The sequence below is a fragment of the Mustela putorius genome, unplaced genomic scaffold (genome assembly GCF_011764305.1).
Source record: "Mustela putorius furo isolate JIRA1106 unplaced genomic scaffold, ASM1176430v1.1 tig00000430_pilon_pilon_pilon, whole genome shotgun sequence".
NCBI classification, from domain to species: domain Eukaryota; kingdom Metazoa; phylum Chordata; class Mammalia; order Carnivora; family Mustelidae; genus Mustela; species Mustela putorius.
The window spans coordinates 21,285,845-21,301,895 of record NW_025421377.1 but is presented as its reverse complement, the minus strand read 5'-3'; the positions used below and the strand labels follow the sequence as shown (position 1 = coordinate 21,301,895).

At 35.9% G+C, this 16,051-nt stretch overlaps 1 protein-coding gene across 1 annotated transcript in view; it reads left to right on the top strand.

Annotated features, from left to right (window-relative positions):
• The window catches only part of GC (GC vitamin D binding protein), a 31,369-nt gene that overhangs the window by 13,616 nt on the left and 1,702 nt on the right, over window positions 1–16,051 (top strand). Inside the window, exons 4-12 of the mRNA XM_004766298.3 lie at window positions 41–252; window positions 1,399–1,531; window positions 1,795–1,889; window positions 5,149–5,278; window positions 6,363–6,565; window positions 7,331–7,460; window positions 7,923–8,020; window positions 9,830–9,962; window positions 15,208–15,262. Of these exons, the coding sequence (XP_004766355.1) occupies window positions 41–252; window positions 1,399–1,531; window positions 1,795–1,889; window positions 5,149–5,278; window positions 6,363–6,565; window positions 7,331–7,460; window positions 7,923–8,020; window positions 9,830–9,962; window positions 15,208–15,237 (1,164 nt within the window). The 3' untranslated portion in view covers window positions 15,238–15,262. The remainder of the gene's footprint in view (window positions 1–40; window positions 253–1,398; window positions 1,532–1,794; window positions 1,890–5,148; window positions 5,279–6,362; window positions 6,566–7,330; window positions 7,461–7,922; window positions 8,021–9,829; window positions 9,963–15,207; window positions 15,263–16,051) is intronic.

Below are 16,051 nucleotides of genomic sequence, written 5' to 3'. Positions count from 1 at the left end.
TCCATACAGGAGTTGACTTGTTTCCCTCCTCTCATTCTAGACTTCAGCATTGTCTGCCAGGTCCTGTGAAAAGGACTCTCCATTCCCAGTACACCCAGGAACTGCTGAGTGCTGTACCAGAGAGGGCCTTGAACGGAAACTCTGCATGGCTACCCTGAGGCACCAGCCACAAGAATTTCCTACCTACGTAGAGCCAACAAATGATGAAATCTGTGAGGCATTCAGGAAAGATCCCAAAGACTTTGCTGAGCAGTAAGCTGCTTTTATCTTAAGTGAAAGTTCTCAGGACATAAAATATCAGAAGAGTGTCGAATCTAACCCTTTCTACACAAACACCTCTTCTATAGCAACCTGGATAATTTCCAGTAAGAACTTGACTCCTACCCAAGACTTCTCATCTCCATCAGTGCTAATTATTATAAATGTCTTTCTCAGACATAGATGAAGTCAACTCTCTAAAACTCCAAAACTTGATTCTGTTGTCTGAAGCAGAATCAGTTGGATTCCCTCTCTATGTGATGTTTTCAAATATTTGACAGCTATTGGGATTCTCCTTATGTGAAGAATCCTTACATTCTCCATCAGATAGGTGCTTCCCCTATTTTTGTTAGTTTTTGCAATCTTCCAAGGCTAATATAAGAATATACAATCTGGCTACTCATGAATATTAAACAATGAGATGGTCAAAGCTACATGTTCACTTACGTGGTATAGCAGGTCACGTTCACAACTGTTTCTAGGGATGTAAGAATAATAAAAAAAAAGCTTTTCTGAACATTAAACATTTCAACTGTGTACAGCAATACACTTCTGTTTATGATAATGACAAAATACATATACGAAAGCCAAATGCAATGTCCTTCAAATTGGTTTTAGAAGTTTGAAATTAAGGTCATGATTTTATTTAAAAAAAAAAAAATCCATTGGCTTTCTCATCCCTGAAAATTTCAGAGAGGATTTTGCCTAAGATTTCAGAGTATCCTATAGACCCTTAAGGGCTTATGTTCCTAAAAATTAGATTTCAGCAAATAAGTGAGCCTACACATAATTATCAAGAATAGTAAACTGGGATAGATCATGAAAGGTAAATGTATCTCATTTTAATTTGTTCAATCAACATTAATAAGCAATTACCATGGGCCATGCAGCTGGTAAACACTAACCATAAAGAGACAAATAACCTTTCCTCTTAAGTAATTCACATGGAAATTTGAGAAATTAATGAAAATACTGATTAAATGTGACTAGTATTAAAACCTGTTCTTTAAATCCTTGGTGCTTTTTATATAATAAAACTAAACTAATGTAATGAATCCTTTTCTCCATTAAAAGCCTTATGAAAATGTAGATTCTGCTTCCTACAAAATGTTTTAGCCAATCTTACTTCCTTCTCCACAGATTTATGTATGAATATTCCATTAATTATGGACAAGCCCCTCTATCGCTCTTAGTTGGTTACACCAAGAGCTACCTCTCCATGGTAGGGTCCTGCTGTACCTCACCACACCCAACAGTATGCTTTTTGAAAGAGGTAAGTATCATTTGATTATGTAGTTATGTTCTATTTTTTTTTCTTCTGTTAATGCCATTCATCTTAAATAATGAAAGTTCAGATTCTAGAATCAGTAGAGCTTTCTAAAATGCCTCTTTTACATGTTGTTCACTAGCAAAACAAACATAACTACCTCTAGAAAGGAATATCAGTAAGTTTCTTTGATCAGAATTCAGAATTTCCTGCACACTGTATTCAGTGGATCTAAACCATTTAATAGGATTCTCTCCCTTCTTTTCTAGAGACTCCAGATGAAGCATTTATCACTTCTCACCACCATGTCAAATAGAGTCTGCTCACAATATGCTGCTTATGGGAAGGAGAAATCAAGGCTCAGGTAAAGATTAAGCATCACCAGTATGTTTAGCCATTTTTTTCTACAGTATCTGTAATATTTGGATGCTCTGAGAAAATATTTGTAATGAAATATATACACCTTAGTCTTACGTTCCGATCACTCACAAAAACACAGTCTAGTTCTTTTCCTCTACATAAAATATGAATAAATAAGGCTATGTTGGTAAAACATGAGATTTGCTTTTAATTAACCTTTCCACATACAGATGGGAAAACTGGTAGACCACTAGAAACTGTTTCTTCAGTATTCATGTTAGTACATATCACAAAAACAAAAACAAAAACAAACTCGTTTGTTCATCACTTGTTACTTCCTTTGCCTATTTTTTTCCCTTACATGAGACTTCCTAAATTCTTATTTGTTCTATGAAGTTTTGTGGTATATATAATGTATATCTCTTAAGATTTGTGAATATATTCTAATTACTTTATTTGTAACCTTCACTTTGATTGTGTGGCTACTGTTAACAGTATATTTTAACTTTGACAGTTTCTATGTTAACACAGTTCAGACTTCTAGACTTCACAGATTTATCTCTCCAGTATCTACAGTCTCTAATTCTTTTTACTCTGATCAACAAGCTTTTTTTCCTCTCATGGTAATGAGAAAAAAAAAAAAAACTATTTTGTGCTGGCATCAGATCCCAAGGTTCTCTAGTGGTAATAGAAACTGCTTTCTTAAGTTCTTTAAAAATAATCTTTCAATAGAAACATGCAGATATTAAATGGCATTTTCCCTCTAGTTTTCCTTTTGAATTACAATGGTGTATTTGGCAAATAGAACATAAAGGTTTATAATACAAAACCTCTCATAAAATGTATATCTGTCTTAATCATTAACTTATTAACTTGCATTAGTGTCTGGGAATTTATCCCAGGGAAATAGTATTGAATGTGAACAAAGACTTAGCTGATATATTGCTGTACCGTTTCTTTTTAAATACAAAAAAATTAGAAGATTCTCCATTTTAGGGAAATTAGGAAAACTCTCTTAGTTATAGTGTATCCACATGAGAATGCTATATGGCTTGCTATAATGCTATTGTAAAAAGACATTTAATGAAAGCTATTAAGTACTGACAAAAGAAGCTGAAGAAGATACAGATAAATGGAAAGAGATTCCATCCTCATTGAATGGAAGAATACTGTTAAAATGCTCATAATATTCAAAGCATGGTACAGATCTAGTGCAATCACTAGGGATAACCAATAGCATTTTTACAGCAATAGAAAAAAAATTCTAAAATTCAGATGCAATGTCAAGGGACTCTATATAGTCCTAACAATCTCAAAAAAAGAAAAACAAATTTGGAGGCTTCAGACTTTAGGATTTCAAAACACACTATACAGCAATAATAATCAAGATGTTATGGGACTGTCATTAAAAAAATACATATGAACTAATGGAACAGAGAGCTCAGAAATATACTCTTACATATTTGGCCAAATGAATTTCAACAAAGGTGCTGGGACTATACCATGCAGAAGGGACAATCTCTTCAACAAATGGTGCTGGGAAAATTGGATATCAACATGCTGAAGAATGAAATTGAACCCTTATACACATAATAAAATTCAAAACATGATAAAATCTAAACATGAGGTCTAAGACTAGAAAACTCTTAGAATAAGACAACAAAAGGGTAAGTTTCAGAACACTATATTTGACAATGATTTCTTACAAATGACCAAGGACAGACAACAAAATAAAAAATAGATAAATAGGACTACTTCAAACTTAAACTTCTGTGTGTAAAAAGACCATCTACAGAATGAGAAAATATTTGCAAGTATACCTAACAAGAGTTTAATATCCAGAATGTAAGGGGCTGCCATAACTCAATAAGAAAGTATTCAATTCTGTTTCATCATGTTGTTTAAACAATTATCCAAGAGGTATATAAAAGGCAAACAAGCATATGAAAAGATGCTCAGCATTACTAATCATAAGAGAAATGCAAACCAAACCACAAAGAGAGGTCACTTCACACCCATTAAGATGGCCACTACCAAAACAGAAAATGACTGTTGACACGAATATGGAGAAATTGAAATTCTTGTGCACTATTAATAGAAATGGAAAATGGTTTAGCAATTATAAAAAAACCGTATGGTGTTTGCTCAAAAATTTAAAAATAGAACCCTATGATTCAGCAATCTCACTTTTTATTCAAAGGGGTATCTCCAAGAGATATTTTCATACCCATGTTCATTGCAGCATTATTCACAATAGCCAAGAGGTAGAAGAAATCCAAATATCTATTGATAGATGAATAAAGCAAATACAGAATATACATAGAATGGAATATCTTGCAGCCTTGAAAAAAATCCTGTCACATGCTACGACAGGGATGAATGCTAAGTGACATTATGCTAAGTAAAATAAGCAGCCACAGGAGGACAAATACTGTAAGACTCCACTTCTGTGTAGTATCTAAAGTAGTGAAAAATCATAGAAACAAAGAAAGAAGGTAGCTCCCAAAAGACTGGAGTAGAGGCTGTCAGGATTTAATGGGTATGCAGTTTCAGTTTAGCAAGATGAAAAGACTCTAGGGATCTGTTATATTTACAGCTATTTACTTACAGTAAATAATTTTAACACTACTGAACTATATATACACTAATAGTTAGGATGGCAAACAAGGTTTTGTGTTTTACCACAATTTAAAAAGAATACTTAATACAGAAAATATTTCTGGTATATTAAGTGAAAAATGCAAATATATCAATAGTTTGGCAGAGTGTAATCCCTTATGAAATACTTAATACTTGATAGATGTTGTAAAATGCTCCAGAGTTATATACCAAAATATCACATTTATTAATTCTGTGGCTTAGGGCTATAGGTCTTTTTTTTTTTAATCTGTGGTTTCTAAATGCATTTATAAGCCATTTTTAGAAGTATAAGGAGGGGCCACAAAAATAGGACATTGGCGTTATGAACAGGGACATTAGTACTTTATTGCTTTTTCAGATCTAACATTTTAAAGTCATGCTTTCAGGAGGTAAATCTGGCAAGAAGAAAAGCTGCATATCGGGCTTAAAATAGGATGCCTTAGGGATGACTGAATTTTGAATAGTGGCTCTAACCTATGGGATCCATCACACACGTAACAGATGGGTTCCATGCAGCTATTGAGGGCAAAGATTTGAAACATTATTTCTCCAGAGTGTAGGTTCATAATGAAACCAAGAAAACAGAATGTGGGTAAGCTAACAATTCATTTTTAACTGTTTAGCCATCTCATAAAATTAGCCCAGAAAGTGCCAACCGCTGAACTGGAAGATGTCTTGCCACTCGCTGAAGAGATCAACACAGTCCTCTCCAAGTGCTGTGAGTCCACCTCTGAGGACTGCATGGCCAAGGAGGTAAGAGAATCCTCATCATGGGCCATGTACTGAGTGGTAGGCACTCAAGGTTGCTTCTCACTCAATGAATCCTTATGAATTTTAAGTGTATTGTTAACTCCATTCTATAGATAAGGAAACAAGGTTAACCAGGATGAATAATTTGAAGCTTTACAACTAGTAAGAAGCAAAGTCCATACACAAGGACAAGATCATCTAACTCCTGAGATCTTACTCTACCCACACAGCCCAATTCAGTTTAATTATAATTAACAAGTTATTTAACTTAATTATGATTTCTAAAACTTAGTATTTAAACTTCAGTCCCTAGGTAACACTAGCCATATAGTTTAAAATTTCTTTTTAGGGGAGCTCGGGTGGCTCAGTCTTTGGGCATCTGCCTTCAGCTCAGGTCATGATCCCAGGGATCAGGTTCACTGCTCAGCAGGGGGACTGCTTCCCCCTCTCCCACTCCCCCTGCTTGGGTTCCTTCTCTTGCTGTGTCACTCTCTGTCAAATAAGTAAATTCAATATTTTAAAAATAAATAAATAAAAATAAAAATTCTTTTTAAAATTTAGGTAATCTCTACACCCAGCATGAGGCTGGAACCCTCCACCCTGAGTTCAAGAGCCGCATGCCCTACCAACTGAACCAGCCAGGTGCCCCAGTAGCTGTATTTCAAATGCTCAATAGTATTGGACAATATAGACTCAGATCACTTCATCATTAAGTTCTACTGAACAATATTGCAACCTTTAGATTATCGGAAACTGCTCATGTTTATACCTGTTATAAACTGTGTCAGCTTTCTTTTCCCACCATTTCTCATTTATATAATCCTTTCAAGTGGATATGAATTTGAAGAGTTGCTTTATATAAAGGTTACTCTAAGTCTGTGGACCTCTTTAGAAATAGGTATGTAGTATTACCTGGTCTTTTTCCACTAAGAAAACAGGTCTGGGTTAACAGGTGTTTTTCTATAACCTGACTTAGAACCTTTCCTATATACCATGCCGGGGTTTGTAAGTCTCCCTAACCCTTCCTTAGTTTTAATGAGGCCAACCAGGAAACTAATAGTGCACAAACTCACAATTGCTTTTATAGCTGCCTGAATACACAGTAAAAATCTGTGACAACTTATCCACAAAGGATTCTAAGTTTAAGGACTGCTGTCTAGAAAAAACGCCCATGGACGTGTTTGTGTGCATTTACTTCATGCCCGCCGCTCCAACACCAGAGCTTCCAGCCATTGAGTTGCCCACAAATTCAGACGTATGTGATAAAGGGAACACCAAAGCCATAGATCAGTAAGTACAGTTGATCAGAGTAATATTTTTCCTGACAGTACTGATATTCACTAGCATTAAATGACAAAGAAATTAAAGGTTTACCATTTCTTCCCATTCGTCTCTTTTCATCCAAAAAGGAACTAAAATATGCCGTATGTTGCACAGACCATGAACTGCATAAACTACGAGTATGTGCATATTCATGGCATAGAAATAGTTCACAAGTAGGATGGATTAATGGGTCAGAAAATTGCCAGTATTAGAGAGCGGAATTCAGACTAACTTTAGACTAATTTATATTTGTCTAAATATTTTCACAAATGCAAAGAGAGCAATGGAATAAGACAATGGAAGGATTTACACAAATCTACTTTCACAGAAAAGCCATTCAAGGTACCTACTTAATGCTTTATGTAGTGTTCATCGTATTATATTTACACAAAGGCTAGTTCCATATGCATTTGAAAAAGATAGGTTTATATAGAATGTGTGTGTGTGTTTATGCGTGCGTGTGTGTGTGTGTGTGTAGCACACATAAAGCTTTAATTCAGTATTAATTAATCTGAATAGCTCCAAAGCAATTATTAATAATTTGCATTTTGATGAGACTCTTAATCCCACACCTGTTGATTTGGAGTCGGTTATACCTAAATCTTTTATTTTTAATTAAGATGCACAAGCCAGGTGATCAGCCTTCATAATAGAGGTCCAATTTCAAACATGACACACATACACCAATCTACTCATGTTAAAGCATATTCTCTCCGTCTCCTCTCATGCCAGGTATACATTTGAACTAAGCAGGAGGACCCATCTTCCAGAAGTATTCCTCAGTAAAATACTTGAGCCAACCTTGAAAAGCCTTGACGAATGCTGTGACTCTGGGGATGCTACCGGCTGTATGAATGCTCAGGTACCATTCCCTACCATTTTCTTTAGCAACCTTGGTAGAAGGCAAGGGTTGGAAAATTGTAGCTCATGGGCTAAATCTGACCCAGTGCCCATGTTTGCACAGCCTGTGAGCAAAGCATGGTCTTCTATTTTAAAATGGTTTGCTTTTAACTTTATGACAAAAATGTAAAACTCAAAATTCAGTGTTCATAAAGTTTCATTACAACACAGCCTTACTCCTTGTTTACATATAGTTTATAGCTACTTTTGTGCCATACTGGCAGAGTGAATAATTATAGAAGAAACTATATATAGCTTACAAAACCAAAAATATTAACTATCGGGCCTTATGCAGAAAATGTCTGCCAATGTCTGATGTAGATAATGAACACATATCCTAATACATTAAACAAAATTCTGATTTAACGTCTTCTAGAACAATGCTTCAAGACAAGTAATTTTGTATGTAATTGTTTTCTTACAGGGCCCTCAACTGAAAAAGGAGTTATCATCTTTCATTGAGAAGGGACAAAAACTATGTGCAGATTATTCAGAAAACACTTTTACTGAGTATAAGAAAAAGTAAGGGATTTTTTGGGCGGTTTTCTCCACATTTGTCAATAATAGTTTGGTACTGTGATTTGAAAGTAGAGTTGAAGATTAAGATAAAGAAGAGATACTATCAAGAGTTTTAAAAGTAGAATCTAGTATCTATGTAGGAAGAAAGGAAGTCCTTTTCAGAGGGAGAAAAGAAGTCATGTGCTTCAGGTGAGAGGTGAATTAGAAACATAGCCACAGAAGTAGGAAGTATAAGACCCGCAGGAACTTGATTCAAAAAACAACAAATTAGCCCAAAGTTCATCAACATTCTTGCCCTAAAGCTTAGGTAGATGTCCCCATACATAATTGAGGAACTAGAAAACTGCTAAAAAAGTTACCTAACTTTACGGCATATTGGGTCTGACAAGACAACACAAACTTTACATCAGGTGTAGTATCACCCATGACCAACATGTGTTCTTTACAAATTGAAAATAACTAATCATCGGTCATGTTGTCTGTGAGTCAACAGTCTTGTTTCTCAAGTAAGAAAAGAAAGACCACTGTAGTGAAAGGAATTTTACTGGGTTCCTAAAGATCCATGGCATTCCCAACTTCATTAAATAGATTTCTTAGATCCATTTCAAATCACCTTGATCAACACAGACCTAAAGCAAGCACAAATAGAGCTCCACAAAAAGACATAAGAATCCCAAAAGTAGGTCACTTCCTTCAATGACCCCCATGAAGCCTGCTTTAGCAGAACTCTAAAAGAAAATGAAAAATTGTGAAAACCTTAAGTTAAAAATGCTTATTTCTCAATTGTCAGAAAATAGTATAGAATAACATTAAATAGTTAATACAAGTTTTGTACTCCAAGGTTACACTGGGCAACTAACAATTTACATAATTGCAATATATTAAAAATAACAATGGAATAGAACTGATGTTTGGGGTTATGAAATCAAAGACTAGACAACTGCATCCAGGTATTTGAAATCCTGCACAACAGTACACACACACACACATCCACACTTTTTCTTTCTCCATTCTCAGTTCCTTCTGGTCTGACTTGCCTCCTCTTCCAACTTGGGACTTACTACTTTCAGGAATGCTTTTATGAGTCAACTAGCCCCTCATCCTTTTGTCCTTTCCCAGCACCCACCTTGCCTCAACTAGACAATTTTGGGTTTCTACCACCTCCCATTGCCCACAACTAGGCTGGCAAGTAGTTCCCGGAGAAGGTCATAAAACCAGGCTGAGTTACCCATTAGAAGAGTCAAGAGATACCAAGATTATTACAGACAATCCTGAGGACTTAAGTCCTAGCACCATCTTGGAAACTAGACGGAAAGTTAACTCATAGTAGAGCTAACAAGAGTCAAAGTTTCTGACCTTCTTTGTGTTTCTCCAACACAGCCAGTTGAGAAGGAGGCCCACTGAAGGGGAAATTGTATAAAATAGAGAATAGAAAAAGTAGTAAGGTGGCATAAAGTCCCATGATGAAAATACTCTTTAAGGAGCTTGAAAACTAGCCCTGGAGAGAAGATGAAAAGTCAGGAAGAATAGGAGAGGAAGGAGCCATGTTAATATCCTTGAGCAAGTGAAAGGGGGAAAGACAGGAATTCAATCCAGCAATGTGAATTGTAAGTTTACTTTTAGGATCTTAAAAGAGATGGAGATTCACTTTCTAACCTCGAATTGAGTTGCCAAAAATCACTCCACAGATCTGAAATTTAAGAACTATTTCCACTTTTTTTTTTAATTGTGAGAGACCTGGAGTAATCATCTTGCATCAGAAAGGTTTATAAAATACATCTAATAAAACTTTACATACACATGGTCTTTCAGACTAGCAGAGCAATTAAAAGCACAACTGCCTGATGCCAGCGCCCTGGAACTCCAAGGGCTGATTGACAAGCGCTCAGACTTTGCCTCCAAGTGCTGTTCCATAAACTCACCTCCACTCTACTGTGATTCAGAGGTAAGAAAACTTAACCCTCTACTTAGCACTGCACAGTATTTTAAGAACTTCTATACTCAGATTTACCAGCTCCTCTATTACTGAGATGCCATTATGTGTCAGACTCTTCCTGACACTTTCATGGGAAAGACAAAACAATTACTGTTTCCTTGTTATGCTAATTTGAAAGCAAATTGAGGCAGTTGGAAACTTTGTTACCATATTCATAAACCCTATGTTAACAAAGTATACTGCAGTGTTTTTCAAACTGAAGGTTATAACATATTAACAGCTTTTTAAGACAAAAAAAATGTGGTAGAAAGAGTCCATCTCACACAATGAGTGTAAATATTTGTGAATTTTACTTCATATATGTACATGCATATCCGTATCAGTACATAGAAATACTTTTAGAAACCTGGATCACAAACCTTCTCTCTTAATCAAAAAAATTTAATTTTAAGAAAAAAGTGCAACTGAAAATTAATGGTCACTAATGTGTCGTTAGAGTAAGAGGTTCTAAAAGTTAAAAAGGAGTCATTTTCAATTACCAAAAAAAAAAAAAAAAAAAAAATTTAGACACTATTGATTTGCTTCCAAACTTTAAAAGCTAAAGAAATCAAAAGTCACACGTCTTCCAATTACCCTCCCCACTCCCACTAGCTCTTGAGTTCACTCTCCTTTCAATGTACATGTTAATCCCCCTCCTCCTCCATTCCCTTTCCCCTATTCCCCTCCTAACTCTCCTTCTGTCCCTTAAATGAAATTTGCATAGATGCCAGGTCATTTATTTTTTTACCTTGTGCATAACAGACATTTCCAGCAAGCCCTTTCTTCTGTAGTCTGTTTGTGTATCCTTTCTACTACATCTGAGACCCCCGGTTTTCTCCTATAACCCAGTGTGAGGCAAGTACTTAGTGTTCTACCTTTATGCAGACTGAACCTACAAAGGAGGGGAGGAGAGCCCAATGTAAGCCATATGGGTTCCCTGCCTGTAGGTCTGGTCATTCTCTGAGATTTTGTTAAATGTTTTAAACTAGGATGTCTTCTACCAAGTCAACTTGTATCTATCCCATTCCATGGAGAGAGTTTCTGTTGGCCTTTTTCAGATACAGGAAGCTCATTTGCATCTTCCATTTGACCTGTTACTCCCCAGCAGTCATAAATTACTTAGAAGAGTCAAAAAGATAACATTACATTCACTTTACTGTGAATTTGGAGGTATTAGTAATAATTCCAAGAACTGTGTTGTCTCACCAATTCCACTTCTGGAATAGAGAGGCTGGGTTAAGAACAACTCTATGCCAGGGCACCTGGGTGGCTCAGTGGGTCAAGCCTCTGCCTTCAACTAGTGTCAGGTTCTCAGGGCCCTGGGATCGAGCCCCACATCGGGCTCTCTGCCCAGTGGGGAGCCTGCTTCCCTGTCTCTCTCTGCCTGCCTCTCTGCCTACTTGTGATCTCTGTCTCTGTCAAATAAATTAATTAAAAAGTATTTTTAAAAAAGAACAACTCTATGCCAAAATAGTTTCTTCCTTTGCTTCCCTCTTTCTGCTTATGATATTAAATTATATCCTTTTCTTACTCTGGCCATAGCTGTTGAGATTGGACTGATTTTACTATTGTTTATTTTGTCATGTGTTGGGGAAACATCCTTTATGATCCATTATTGACCCAACATTTTTGTGTTGAAAAGAATTTAACTATTATGTAAGTCAATATTTAGGCTAATAATTTAATGTCAGAAGTCCTCTTCTATAAGTTGGATAAATTTGTGTAAATTCTTGAAGATCTTCATTTAAATCATGAAAATTACAAAAGCTTGGTTTCATCTTATTATTCTACCGTTTTCTATTTCTAATATTCTATTAGAGCACATTGAGAATACTTATATGTATATAAGTACTTTTTTATACATAAAATGGCTTTTTAAATGTTAGTCAAGTCTTAAATGATATGTTTGATAAAGGGTGGTATCCAAAATATATAAATAACTAGAAGTCTCAGTGGCCTGATGGATAAGGCATTGGCCTCTCAAAATATATAAATAACTTACAAGATACCACCCAAAAACTGAATAATCCAATTTTTAAAAATTGAATAAATGTCTATGCATGTCTTCTACCCAAGAAGCCATATGGATGACCAACAGACATATGAAAAGATGCTCAACATCACCAGATATCAGGGAAATACAAATCAAAATTCCAAGAAGATACCACCTCACACCTGTCAAAATGGTTAAAATTAACAACACAAGAAACAACATGTGTTGGCAAGGATGCTAAGAAAGGGGAACCTTCTTACACTGTTGGTGGAAATGTAAACTGGTACATCCACTCTGGAAAACAATATGGAGTTTTCTAAAAAGGTTAAAAATAGAACTGGTCTATAACCCAATAATTACACTCCTAAGGATACAAAAAATACTCAAAGGATACAAAAAATACTGATTTGAAGGGGCATAGCCCAAGTATCCACCTATTGATGAACAGACGAAGAAGAGGTGGTATATATACACACAATGGAATATTACTGAGCCATAAAAAATGAAATATTGCCCTTTTCAACAACATGTTGGAGCTGCAGAGTATTATTCTAAGTGAAATAAGCCAATCAGAGAAAGACAAGTACCATATGATTTCCTTCCTATGTTGAATTTGAAGAAATAAAACATATGAGCAAAGGGGGAAAAAAATCAAGAAACAAACCCTGAGCTCTAGAGAAAAAACTGATGATCAGGAGAAGGGAGAGGGGTAGGGGCATGGGTTGAACAGGCAGTGGGGATTAAGGAGCACTATCTGAGAACTGGGTGATATAGGGAATGCTGAATCACTATGTCATATATCTGAAACTAATCACTCTGCTGGAATTTAAAACAAATTTTAGGCAAGTTTGTGCTCTGAGTACTAACAATTTAGTGACGTTTTATTTGTTTCTGGCTGTATAGCACCTAACAAAGTCCTAATTAGTTTGCCAAACTGAGCTACATCACCTTGTTTTTCTGCTTAATATCCTAGGAGATCCTGATTTCTCTTCTAATTTGTACATTCACACCCTAGAACCAAACATATTAGTCAATCTTGTTTGTAGCCATTTATAAAGTTAGAGCTCCAGATGAAGAATAAAAGTCTAGTCTTTAAATTCTGCTGGGAAATAGATTATGTTCATCTTTCATGAAAATGCAAGCCAAGTGAAATTCTAAACAAAAATTGGAGGAGTTGGACTGCTAGAATATTTTGGTCATTTTCAGCATTAAAACGCTTAGCATAAAATGGCTGAGCAGTCCCTTCCTTTACTACCAACCTACAGCAGCTGAATTAGGTTTCCTTATCCCAGAAAAATAAAATTACTTCACCTAGAATTTGTTACCAGCATATTTTGCTGAGAGTCCCAATTATTAAAAGGACTAAGTATTTATATTTTTACATTTTGTCAAAAAGCAATTTTTGTTATGAGTTTATCCATAGACACACTTTCCTTTTTGACATCATATAAGACAAACTGAACAACGGCACACCACGCATGCTTCCTTCAAGTCTGTTGCTTTTCTATTTTTGAGTTGCATTCAGATTTTTTATTATAACACATTGCCATTTAGAAATGTTGTATGTTCAATTACGATGATGAAAAGGCAGGCTTACAATGATTTTCTTACTTCATATCCAGCAAATGTAGAGCAGTGCTGCTGCCAAAGAGCCAATCTTTCAGTAATTGCTAGAGAAGAGGGAGACAAATGGAACGGAGACTCTCGCACACATGTGGTTGTCCGGATTGCTGCGAGAAGAGACCCTCTGCTGTTTGTCTTAGCCCTTTATGTGTTTTTTTAAGATTTTATTTATTTATTTGACGGACAGAGATCACAAGGAGGCAGAGAGGCAGGCAGAGAGAGAGGGAAACAGGGTCCCTGCTGAGCAGAGAGCCCGATGCAGGGCTCGATCCCAAGACCCTGGGACCATGACCTGAGCCAAAGGCAGAGGCTCCAACCCACTGAGCCACCCAGGCGCCCCTGTCTTAGCCCTTTAGATGGTTTTCTACACTAATCTCGCAGCTAGGTTGATGAGCTGGCCTCCAGGACTTCATGTTAGAACAGCGTTTGTTTTGATTCTCAGTGCTTGGTGTCAATATTTGTCCTGTCTTCCTATAATATTTGGGATATAGTTTATTAAATCTCCTTGCCCTACATTTGCTTAACAGATTTTTCCTTAAAAATATTGCCTATCTACTACATTGACTCCAAGTCATTTATACCCAGGGACCCACCTCTATCTACCTTTCTAAATATACTCGGCACAGCCACTGGAAGAATGAACCAGCCTAAAAAAGTGTTTCATTAATTTCAACATGTCCAAAATCTTCCCCTTAAAAACCTCCTTTTGTGTTTCCTAAGGTTATGAGAATCACCACCATTTATTCATTGTCTAAGTTAACAAGTGACCTTGATATTGTCTTTTTTTTAAATGTATGTCCAAATACCAAATCCCATCAATTCTTACACATCAGTTATCTCTACCTCCCCACTTCTACATTATTGGGACTTAAGTGCAGGCACAAGTAGACTTTTGCCTGAATTACAATGTCCCAGTTGGTCTCCTTTTTCCAATCCCACCACCTTCCATGCCTCACCCTGAATCTCATCTCTATAGAGAGGTCAAAATAACCTTTGTAGAATACAAAATAGCTCGCACATTCCTCTATCTGCATTGCATCTAAAGTTTTGTTTTTGTAATAGAGAGTTTGGACCCCTGACTTCTTTTCCAGTCGGACCCACCATTACTTCTCGTTCCTCCTGCCCCCCCCCCTTTTTTTGGTCCTCCTGAACTACTTGCATTCTTTCAAGTACATTCAGCTTGCTCTTACCTCAAGGATTTTGCACGTAATAACTCACCACAGACTGATGCTCACTCCAACCTGGCTAACTCTTGCATCAAGTCTCAGGATTCAATTTAGACCTCACCTTACCTCCTTGAGGAATCCTTCCCTGGCACTCACACTCTTCCACTAGCCCCTACCATTCCATGCACATCCAGGAACTGGCACTTGGTAACTACGGTCTTTTCTTTCTTGTCTGTTTTTCCTGCGACACAGTAAATTCTAAGGGCAGGGTCAGTATAAAAATAAATAAATGTGAATGATGACTAATAAAAAATTTGATATAAAGCTACATTTGACAAGAACCTTTTCCCCCAAGCAAGGTTCAAATTTGTGTATACCTTGTGCAACAGATTATGAGATACTTTATGACTTAGATAATGTTTTTTCATTTCAGATTGATGTTGAAATGAAAAACATCCTATAGTCCTGATGCATGTGTGTGGTCTTGGGTAAGTATAGTTTTTAAAGGCAGTTAAGTATAGTTTTTAAAGTCCCAGATATGTACTTAAAAAAATCCAAGAACAATTTGAATAGTCTCCTTGCTAACTATCATCTATTCAAATTCATTTTACAGTGAAAACATTAAGCATATGGAAAAGTTAAGGAGCTTATACACACATACACAACCAACTTCTGACCCATTTAGGCCTAGAATCCAGGTCCCCAGCTTGGTACTATACCCATTACAACATCGCATTTAAGATAATGACTACATGGAGATCATTTCAGCAACTTTGATGCATTCAAAGTTTAAAGACTCAGTTTAAAGTCAGAATCCATCAAGTCTTAAAGAGAACAGGGTTCTTAGAAGGAAAGAGGCATTTTTCAAATTAAATCAACATGTTTAAAGTATTATCACTTGCTTATTTTAGATATTACACTTTCACCCATTAAAAAAAATACATGATGATGTTAAGAGCATAAAATTAACCTCACACCGTAAACTGAAGTTGACCTCAACTCTGCATGTTACAAGATTATTCTCTCCAGATTTAATTGCACTCATTTTAAAGATATTACTTTTGAGATTAAAAATGATGAAAATCATTTCAGTTTATTTCAGACCTTCATTGAACAGAGGCTTTTTAATGTTATAAGATTGTTATTTTGCTGATTTATTGACAACATTCCTCAAAATGATATGGAAGCAAAGACCATTGACTAAGGAAATCAAATCATTCCATCACATCCAATATAAACTCTTTGAACATCAAACAGTAAAAAAGAAAATCAACATC